This window comes from Camelina sativa, chromosome 19, assembly GCF_000633955.1.
Source record: "Camelina sativa cultivar DH55 chromosome 19, Cs, whole genome shotgun sequence".
Taxonomy (NCBI): Eukaryota; Viridiplantae; Streptophyta; class Magnoliopsida; order Brassicales; family Brassicaceae; genus Camelina; species Camelina sativa.
In genome coordinates, this window is record NC_025703.1 from 701302 (window position 1) to 711816 (window position 10515).

The window sequence follows — 10515 nt, forward strand, 5'->3', positions numbered from 1 at the left end:
TCAACGGTAGAGATTTATTAGTTCCGGGTACATCGTCAATGTCACGCATCTGGAGTTGATCAGGTAAGAGAGAGTGCATTCGATAGACGCTAGTGAAATCTTCGGTTAGAGAGTAAGGGACTCCATGATTTTTAGTTTTTTTCGTACCCACGACACCTCCCAAGATCGAATTGCCTGCATGTCCGAAAGAATCTTTAAACTTCTTTCCTAGTACTCCATACCTATAAAATCACAAAATATATATATATTAAAAAAGTGTTAGATTGCACCATGTGTACGTAACGTGATCAATTATGAATGATAAAATAAATGTGTTATTGATTACCAGTTTGCTCGCATTCCAGCAAGTAAAGTGTCGGTTTTGAGAAGCTGCACTGTCCAATCTATGGTGTGAATCTTAGCTATCACCGCTGAGGTCACTAGCCTCGCGTGCCGGTACAAATCTTCGTCTTCCAAATCCTTATCCTCATCCTATATATTTTAAATATAAGTTTTCAAACTGGATTAGTTTTTTTCTTTTAGGGTATATCATGCATGTACAACAGTCAAAAATATTCAGATTTCGTAATTTATATTAAAAAAAAAACAAATATTAATTGAACCTTGAGGGCGTCGCATACGGCGTTGTGCTCTTTGATGAAGAGAGCTTGCAAAGCGGAGACGCCAACCCAACTGTTACGAATGTCGCCGGAGATGGCTATGCCGTCGTTGTCATGGAGAAGGAGACCCGTCTCCTCCGATATCTTTAATTTCCCATCTTTGTATGTTCTCACTCTATCCATTGTTTTCGAGTTGCTTCCATAGATGACACTCGAATCCCTAATTTTATTTATTTTTCTCTGAATTATTTGCAGTCCTCATACATATACATACATGATTAAACGTATTTTGTATGCATGGATGTGTGTTTACGTCGTCCATATATATATATATATCATCTCTAGATATAATGCTAAATGTTAATTTAAAACGAGTTAAAATTTATAACCGAACGAAACCTAATAAAATCAATTAAACTTTTCTAAACTTAAATGATCCTTCACACATTCTAGTGATCCTTCACACATTTTAGTGATTTATATAAGGTTAGACTAAAATGATTACCACCAAGGTGTACGGATATTTTGCGAACCAGTCTTGATTTCGAAGAAACCGGTAGGGACTTCCTTTGTCTTGAAGAACCTAAAGGAGCTCAACGGACACTTGTTCGCTACTTCTTTTGGAGCCACAAGCTCGATCTAAGTAAACCAATATTTAACCGGAGTAAACCAAATTGAATCAATTGAATTGTTTCTAAAAAACATATATATGACGTACGTAAATGGATGAAATTGAAAAATTAAAAGACGAACTTGGTGAGTGTCTTCAAGATGATCAATCCAATCATGGATCATGAATTGTATCCAAGAAGCTGCAATCATATTGAATTGTTTTCCTGTGTCGATAAACTTTCTCCTTCCTAATAATTTCGTCGCCACCACCATGGGGTCTGGCCTCAGTAACTTCAAAAATAATATATCACAAAAAAAAACAGGCTTAATTTATTTTCTTTGAATATTTCAAAATTTGCTAAAATGATAAAACGTGTTTAAATATTTAAAACTTCTCAATAAATTACTGTTTGATATCAAATTAACAATGTTAGCATAACATAAAGTCATTAATTACCCAATTTGAATTGGTTTGCTTAGTTTCGTTTTTTCATCCAAAGACATGTAAAGCATTTTTTTTTCTCTAAATCAAAAATGATTTTGATAAATTACCGAAGTCTAATTGATTCATTTTAGATTATATTCTTTGATTATCAAATTGATTGATTTAAAATCCAACACACATATGTACGTAATTACCTTTGTTTTCTGATCGACAGGAGGACAATTTCTTCCGAAAAAAGTATTTTGACTGCCGACGCCTTCATTAAACGGATCATTGAATTTTCCGTCAGCAGTCCGGTACGGAAAATTAGCAGGATCAAACCGTCTTCCAACCGGAGTTTGACCGACGTTGAGAAGATTGTATTCTTGGTGAAGATGTCTACGTGCTTCAAGATAGGCTAAACCCAAGAAAACCGGAAGCTTATGCCATGGAACCATCTTATCCACTGCATGGACGATCTGCACCGCCATGTAAACGTTAGTTTATGATAATAGAGCTAGTAACAGAAGTGTTGTGTGGAAAAAAATAAAAAATAAAAAGAACGCATCGATAACAACTTCAATTCATTCCATTCCAATGAGAAAAAGTGTGGATGTGCTTCTACGTACAAAGATCAATTACTTACAAGAAGTAGAAAACGATCGAGGAGGGACATTCTTGCGTAAATCTCATGGAAGTCTTTGTGGATGAATTTAAGTATAATGGAAGAGATTAGAGAAGTAATTACTTTCATCCTGTTGGGTTTTTTTGGGGGTTATCGTAGAAAGAGTAGTCACAAGATAAATGTTTGAATAGAGTTGCGAGGGTTGTAAGAAAACCTTGGTGTTAGTTGTCTATTTATAAGCATAAACCATGAAAAAGAGAAGATTGTTCAAATATGTACACTACTTAATCAAATTGAGTTTATTTTTTTCTTCCCAAATATATGTATTCTTAGTGTCAATTATTTTCTTGTTAGTATAATTTTGAAAATATGTTAGTTGTCTATTTAGAAGCATAAACCATGAAGGAAAAAAAAGAGACGACTAGTATTCAAAATGTATACACTAATTAAAATCAAATGGAAGTTTATTTTATTCTTCCTAAATATATGTATTCTTAGTGTCAATTATTTTCGTGTTATTATAATTTCGAAAGTGCGACTCATTAACCTTTTATCATTGTGATTTATCAGCCATCAGCCATCATGAAGCAAGATACGTGTTTTTATTACCTTCAACCTAGATTTATACAAAAAAATAATATATATTCTTGACAAGTGTGAGTCTATTATATTCGAATAGATTAATTATCTCCTAAGAAAATCTTAACAATCACATGAAGGGGCCGGCCGGCCGGGTTCCAAAACGAAAGGGCGATGACGTGAAGTCAAAGTGGACCAAATGCCTGAAAATTATCTTCATCATTATAATCACATATTTGTTTGATAAAGATATTTCATTTTAGATACTAGAATTTTACGAATAGAGACGGCCTGATTATAATGATGAGACATGTAATATGAATATATGATCTAGAAACAAACATAATGTTGGCTCTTTTGTTTGCAGAATGTGAATTGTGTATTCAAAGCAGACATGTCCGACTTTTCGAATAATGTCCTATTTTTGATTTGATCATAATTTTTTCTTTTTTTAAACAACATGGCAGAGTAATATTTTTTTTATTAAAATTCAAAAAAGGTTGGCCAGCGCGTGACATTCAGATACCCCAATCTTATCGCGTAATCTCAGTACGGGAACTTGTCGTCTGGTTTGCTCGAAATTTTAATGAGTAACTCAACAGATCGTACCGGAATTTACGAATGGTTCGCATGAACCACGTTAGTTCTATCACATGTAACCGGATATTTCAGCTGTTGATGCTATCACATTATATTGCATTCAATTATGTTGTTAACTCAAAGTGTTCCCAACTTTTTTTGATCGATACAGCATAAAATACATTTAACTGCAATAAAATTGGTCCGGTTCTCTCTTGCTAATTCATTGCAGATATTCTAACCAAATACACCTTTTTTTTCTTTTTTTTTACAATGGTTTAGCATAATTCTTCAAGTAAGCCTTTTGCGAATATCAATCCCAAGGAAGACAGAGACAACTTGTAAAATCCCACAAACATGAGAGAAAAAAATCTGCCTAGAGTTGCGAACTCAATCAGAAGAAATATACCGGTCAGCAGTTTGTTTCAGATCATCAAGCTGCGTGAGAACATATTCAAGCTTCTGGAAGCAGATCTCATTAGCTATTCTAGCGTTGTAATCGCATTTCTCAAAGGGACGGTACTCGCAAGCGCTTTTGATCTCTTCCCTTAGTGTCACTTGAATATCCTGCAAGTTTTCATATTGTATTATGGATTGGCGATACATTATATGTACAGTCCAAGATAAAGAAGTTCATGGATCAGACAATGAAGCTGAAAGATTCAAAATTTATTCAAGACAGAAAACCCAAAATCAAAACTCCAGAGGAAAAGAAAAGCCTTTTACTTGTTCATGGAATGTAATGATCTCTAAAATCTAGATTTGTGTCAAATGAGAGCCCAAATGTTCTTTGAACGGTGAGGTGTATTATGAAATATGAAAATAAAAACAGGAAAGGAATACAAACATAGAGGCTGTGAGACATGAAACCATATATGTTCACTAGACAAAGAAGAAAAAGTACATTAACCGCAAAACGAAATGCAGTGGCAGTCATGAAGACTAAAGCCCAGAATCAAAATCATAAAGATATCCCTTAACTTTGATCAGGCAATGTAAAGAACCCTAATATAGACTTGTGTCAAATTGCCCAAATGAACAACACTCAAAAAAGGAAGGCAAATATGGTGAGAGAGCAGAAAGAATACTAATCTAGACTTGTGTCAATGAGCCCAAACGTTCTTCTATAAGCTAGTTTTATCAAAACACTATAATCCATCAGAAGTTCATCACTCATAAAACCATAAGGTAAAGCCATAAATGGGAGTGAAGAAGAAGAGACTGGAGTCAGTAAGAAACCTTCATAGATTGCATAAACTCTCGGCAATGGCTGTTGACGAACTCTTTCTTGGGTCCAGAAGGGCTCGCGAGCTCTTCCATCACTCCTCCAGCTAGTTCCAATACCTTAACAACTCTCTGCGGGAAACAAAGAAAACGCATACACATTCTCACATCACATAATCAATCAATCAATCAAAATCTCTCTGAGGAAAGAAATAAGTCATAGATTGTTCCGAAATTTTCACATTCTCGACATTCTGGAGTCGCTGCAACGAAGTGTTCTGCGTCTGCGGATCCATCCACACGATTACGAAACTGAATTTATATATCAATCACAATTTACGTCAAACCCATTCATACACATACACTAAATATATATATATTATACTCAAATCATCACCACCAAGACATGTCAGCACACGAATTATAAATATATATATATGAGTGTGTGTGTGAACATTCAAAAAAAGGAGATAGAGCAAAAAAAAAAAAAAACATGATTGGATCTATCTTATCTATACTCAGACCTCAATTTTAAGCGTTTATTCGACAAAAATCACCATAGACCATCAAACATCACAATGCTTAAATCGTACATAAGTTCTGAAAGGGAGCCCAAGTTAAAAAATTAACAAGATCAAAAAGGGAATTCGAAATCGGAGATCCTCCAAATATTTTAACTCTTTTCCCACAGATGTACAATTCCATTCATATGAACTGAGCTAGGAACCCAGAAACAACAACAGAGAAGAACGAGACACGAACCTGGTAACGGAGTAATCTTCTTCCTTTGAAGTCTTCAAAACCCAGATCTGCTACTGCTGGAGAGCGAGCGAGCGAGAGAAACCGAAAGAGAGGCGAGCTTGTGTTGTGTCTTCCTTATTACCGATTCTACGCCTGCTTCCGGGAATGACAACAGTGCCCCTACTTACTACCAGCAATTTACTTAATTGACCTTGAAAGCCTGTTAATTAAATTGGTCGATGAAGAGATTAGTGAGAGAATACAGAAATTATGGGCCATCGTATATATGGTATTGGGCCTTCAATATGATTCATGGAGAAAACAGCATAATTAAGCTTCCTCTGGGGATAAACACACTTCATAGTTCATACCAAACATATCGATAGATTAGAGATGGTAAGCGGTGCGTATGTATGTCGGCATTGATCATTTGCTAAAAAGACCAAGAAAGGTGATGTTTTGAAAAATGTTGTTTATTGGTCTTATGTATTTAAAATAACTTTATCTGGAGACTGGAGTTGTATATATAGAAAGGTAGCACAAGTTTAAATGTCAGATTTAAACCAAACATTTTTTTTTGTTTTGTTTTGATTTAAACCAAACATTAACCTATAATACTAATATAAGAGTCAAAATGATATTGTAAAATAAAGATAACAAAAGTATAACTTTTTTTAAAGTAATATTTGGTCTTTTTAAATACTTACTTGGAGCCTATATAATTTATGTCGTGTAGAAAGGCACCATAACATTAATTAGTACTCTAATGAGTCTAATCTTCAAATGTTCGTGAATAACTAAGCATTAACATATTTTATGTCAATAATATATCATAGTTAATTAACCCTTTTAGTATGTATTCAGGAACTTTACTGGATTTCAATTTCGTAATGAAGATCATAATAAATAAACATGTATATATGTATATATATACCTTACATATTTTCATTTTTCAATATATATATATATATAATGCATTATGCTAGTTGGCATATGTCAAATTTTAACAAAATGTTCAGAAAACGTAATATATCGATCGAGAGTTTTTGTTTGTTTGTGTGTAAACAATCGATCAAGAGTTGGTTGCATGAGGATTAGAAATAACAAATAATTTGATGCAAAAATTAACGAAAAAAGAACCGTGCAGAGGTGTCGCTATCTTATTTCGTTGATGATATGAAAGGAAAAAACATTCATGGATTGATGTTTTTTTGTAGCTGAGAATGAGAATATTTGCATTATTCTGTCGTCTTTGGCAACTTACAAACTTCGCTTAGAAAAGTTTCATAAATGAAAATGAAATAATATTTTTTCCCCATGTAGAAGACACTAGACAGTGTTATCTGTTCCTTTTCTCCTTTGTAGGTCCATGCATTGAGGCAAAAGTACCCAACATTTCTATTCATAAATTTTTTATACTACTTCTATTCTATTTAAAAAATTTATATTTAAAAAAACTATATTTTAAAAAATAAAAGACCTAAAATTAAATGTTAGTATTGGAAGAAAATAATTTTAATTAAAAGATCAAAGGTTCTTATTTTTAAAATAATACACAATTAATTCAAAAAAAAAAAAACCAAACAGTTCGTAAGAGAAACGTTTTTTGGTGGACAAGACTTCTGATAGTTTTCCTAGTTCTAACGCTTATAGTTAGTTACCATCGTTTGCTGATTTACCTTTTTTGAGCTCTGTCTTTGAAGCCCTCCCATGTCCTAGTAGTACTGGCTACTGCTTTTTTATTTATTATTTTTGTGTATTTCATTAATATAAAAACATTTAGGAAAAGACCTCGAAAACCTTTTTGTTTTGATACGTGAACTGTATCAGGGAGTAAAAAAAAATTAAAAAATTAATTAATTAAATTAAACTAAGGGGACAGTGTGAATGGTAATTAATTGTCACACGTTTTAATAAGTTACAGAAAATATTATTATTTTATATTCGTACTGCGTTTATGACTCTGGCTTATTATTATTGCTTTGTCTCAGTAACTTCCGAGTGTGCATGTCCTTTCGTTTATGACCACCACAAAAAATTACATAATGTAGAAAAGAGAAAATAATTTTGAAAAAGTAGATAAAATGCAGCCAATAAAACAAAAAAACATTAATAACATTGTCCATCAATGAAATCCATCATGTAGGTGAGTGTGTTAGGCTCAAAAGCATCCTCATGATGACCCCAAAGCGACGAACTCGCTTGATGGAGAAGGCCAAGACCTTCGCTCATAAGCAATCTCTCATCTCCGAGAATGCTTTTATTATCAAATTTCACATTCAATAATCTTTCTTCGGATGCATCTGTCATATTCCCCAAATTGTTCATCTGATTGCTGATCGATTTGATTGTTTGATTTTCTGTTCCAATTTTTTTACTTAGATGTGTATTCCAATAGTTCTTCACTTGATTGTCCGTTCGACCTGGAACTCTTTTAGCTATCAAAGACCACCTGTACATATATATACACATCAAGTAGCTAGTAGTTATATACAACTAATCGAAAGTGTGCGACGTCTTTTTTATTATTTTTTATAAGAGAACCTATAATTTATATCGATCTTTACCTATTACCAAGCAACTTGTGGAGTCTAATGATCAGATCTTCTTCTTGGTCAGTGAAATGGCCTCTCTTCACGTTTGGACTAANATACAAATTTAATTGAGCTGTTTTTTTAATAGTTTTACTAGCAACAATTCAAAATTGAACTATTTATAAAGAGATCAGAGAGGGAGAAAGAACGGACGTCTTATCACATATTCACATGCTTCACTTTTTTTTTTTTTTTTAAGTTGGTTTTGATATTTCTTTTGACGTCTCTTTTTNCGAGCCTGTAAAAGTCTAAAGGCATCTCCATATTTTTCCAATTATTCCCCCAACACAAAGGAAGCTAATTAACAATATGAATCTATGTGATCATATATGTGACTTCTTAACTTAATTAAGCTCTTTTTGAAATGGGAAGTCAAAAGCTCAAAACTTCATCTTAGTTAAACCCNGGATGGTCTAGAGGGACACAAATAGATCACGTGAGTATTAAAAAGATTCGCCTTCGATTACTAATTTGGCATCGAAGTTTCATGTGTCAGACCAATAGTTATCATATCTCAACTGAAAAGGTAAGTGGCATAAAATTTAGTGACATGATTACGATGAGATTAGATGTTTATATCTGGTTTGACTATCTTGGGATTATAAAGAAATTATTGTTTAAAATTAAAATTATTTTTTACAAAAACTAATCTATGAAATTTTGGGCCACATAACAATAATCAATAGATATACATAATTTCTTTCTGCCTTCCATCACATATATACATATTCAAGCATGCAAACGTATACTTTGTAAATTTCTCCTCCCACAGACTTGTAATCTCTTTAAGAAAAAAAAAAATTCCCATTTATTTAGACAGATAAATTAAGCATAGATATTTTGCACAATTTAAAATTTCGACAAGGAAAAGTTGTTCATTAACATTGGGAGTTGAGACGATAAAAGAGTAATAATTCTCTGTCACCATTAAATACTTGTAAATAACTCCATGTTTTTCCTACACAAAATCGGTACGTATGATCTTGTTTATTTATTATGAACAAGTAGTACGCGACTCCAAACCATATACTTATATATATATATATATATATATATATATATACTTTTTTTTTTAATATATAAGATACAGATTATAAGCATATATTTTGGTGGTTAACGTTAAGCATACGTATCCGTAAGGGCTTGTGTTGGTACATCTTTTGGAGTGTTCTCTGTGCTTTTCCTATACGATGATACATATAAAATAAAGGGCTTCTTTGCAGTTTAGTTTCCACAAATTCACAGCCACAATAAGGCCCAAACTCCTTACCCATGATATAATGGTTCATTCGCGTGATGCAACAATCAAAAGCTGAGATAACAAGAACAAAAAAGTAGTCCAAGACCAAGAGATTCTGGAGCGGTCGTTGTTACGCTCATATCTTTTCTGGTTAGTTTCTTGGGACTTAACCCCCTGAGTGTTTGCTTTTAAAAAAAAAACCCGCTGAGTTTTTTTTTTTTTTTTTTTTAAAACGCTGAGCATCTTTGTTCGTGCGACGAGCGGACGAAAGCAACAATCGGAATAAATTAAGTTCGATAGTTGTATATGAACTCGTCGTGGAACAAGTCCCTACATTATTTAGAGCGATAATTGGGTTTCTGAAGTTAGAATAATTAGGTTTGCAAAAGGTTATTTGATGAAAAAAGGTTTTAAAATATAGTATATGCATGGTACATAACTAATGACCCGTATACAACAAATGTACGCACGCACTGCTGACTGCACAGTGCATATACTATTGTTCGTTCTCGGTTTTGGCCTTTTGGGTCACATGAACTGAGTCGGTCAAAGATTTCACGTGCGTGTCGATGAAAATCTGCAGCCACTTCTCCTTTTATCCGAAACAACAACTTTCATGCTTAACTCAACTATGCCAATATATATATATATATATATATATATTTTTTTTTTTAAATATATGCCAATATTTATACAACGATTTACTAAAATAGGAACAAAGCTTTTTGAAGTTTTTGTTCGGTCGTTTTCTTACCCTGCCACTACTTTACTTGTGACAGTCTAATCTTCTTTTTCTTTTTCTTTTTAAATTTTTTTTCCCTGACGAAAAAGAGAATTAACATCAATTGTCATATTCCCTTTTGATATATTTTTTTATAATTTTATTAACAAAAAACATTTATTATAGTTTGTGTAATGAATTGAAAAGGTTTATATATACTTTTATTCAGTTGTTATATATGGGGTGCACAGACCAACTTTCTATTAAGCATACACTCTCGGACAGAAACAAACTTTTTTGTTTGTTTGTTCAAACTATATGCCGACTGAAAATATTATTAACTAAAGTTTCTTATTGTGGCATTCATAATTGGCATGAAGATGATGTCAGTACACTTTGGTTTTTGGTCCAATAATTACATTCCCATCATATCCTACTTATTGACCTTGTTAACTAATAGTACTCCTGGGTTAGCATATATACTCCAGAAGTTCAAACACGACAGACAAAAATAATATAATCTATGCCGAGATTGTAGATATGTAGTTCGTTAGCTTATATATAAAAATGGTACCAA

The 10515-nt window shown here is 32.8% G+C and overlaps 3 protein-coding genes across 5 annotated transcripts in view; all 3 read right to left on the reverse strand.

The window, feature by feature from the left end:
* Window positions 1–2473, reverse strand: part of LOC104767297 (alpha-dioxygenase 1-like) — a 3101-nt gene extending 628 nt beyond the window's left edge. The window contains exons 1-7 of the mRNA XM_010491340.1: window positions 2282–2473; window positions 1851–2114; window positions 1353–1502; window positions 1105–1238; window positions 603–819; window positions 326–471; window positions 6–221 (exon numbers count right to left, since the gene is read on the reverse strand). Coding sequence (XP_010489642.1) covers window positions 6–221; window positions 326–471; window positions 603–819; window positions 1105–1238; window positions 1353–1502; window positions 1851–2114; window positions 2282–2389 — 1235 coding nt within the window. The 5' untranslated portion in view covers window positions 2390–2473. The remainder of the gene's footprint in view (window positions 1–5; window positions 222–325; window positions 472–602; window positions 820–1104; window positions 1239–1352; window positions 1503–1850; window positions 2115–2281) is intronic.
* LOC104763858 (mediator of RNA polymerase II transcription subunit 11) lies at window positions 3608–5535 on the reverse strand. Of its 3 annotated transcripts, none has more exons than XM_010487250.1 (4): window positions 5405–5535; window positions 4885–4954; window positions 4658–4774; window positions 3608–3985 (listed from the first exon to the last, which is right to left on the reverse strand). In XM_010487250.1, the coding sequence occupies exons 2-4, from the start codon at window positions 4936–4938 to the stop codon at window positions 3809–3811; spliced, it is 348 nt and encodes a 115-aa protein (XP_010485552.1). In that variant the 5' UTR covers window positions 4939–4954; window positions 5405–5535; the 3' UTR covers window positions 3608–3808. The 3 variants fall into 3 exon arrangements, with proteins under 3 accessions (XP_010485552.1, XP_010485553.1, XP_019096289.1); XM_010487251.2 differs by having other exon boundaries at window positions 4885–4926; window positions 5405–5529; XM_019240744.1 differs by lacking the exon at window positions 4885–4954 and having other exon boundaries at window positions 5405–5529.
* On the reverse strand, window positions 7337–9251 carry LOC104767298 (transcription factor WER-like). The gene is made up of 3 exons (XM_010491341.2): window positions 9248–9251; window positions 7951–8050; window positions 7337–7835 (listed from the first exon to the last, which is right to left on the reverse strand). Exons 1-3 carry the CDS (start codon window positions 9249–9251, stop codon window positions 7493–7495), a joined length of 447 nt encoding a protein of 148 aa, XP_010489643.1. The 3' UTR covers window positions 7337–7492.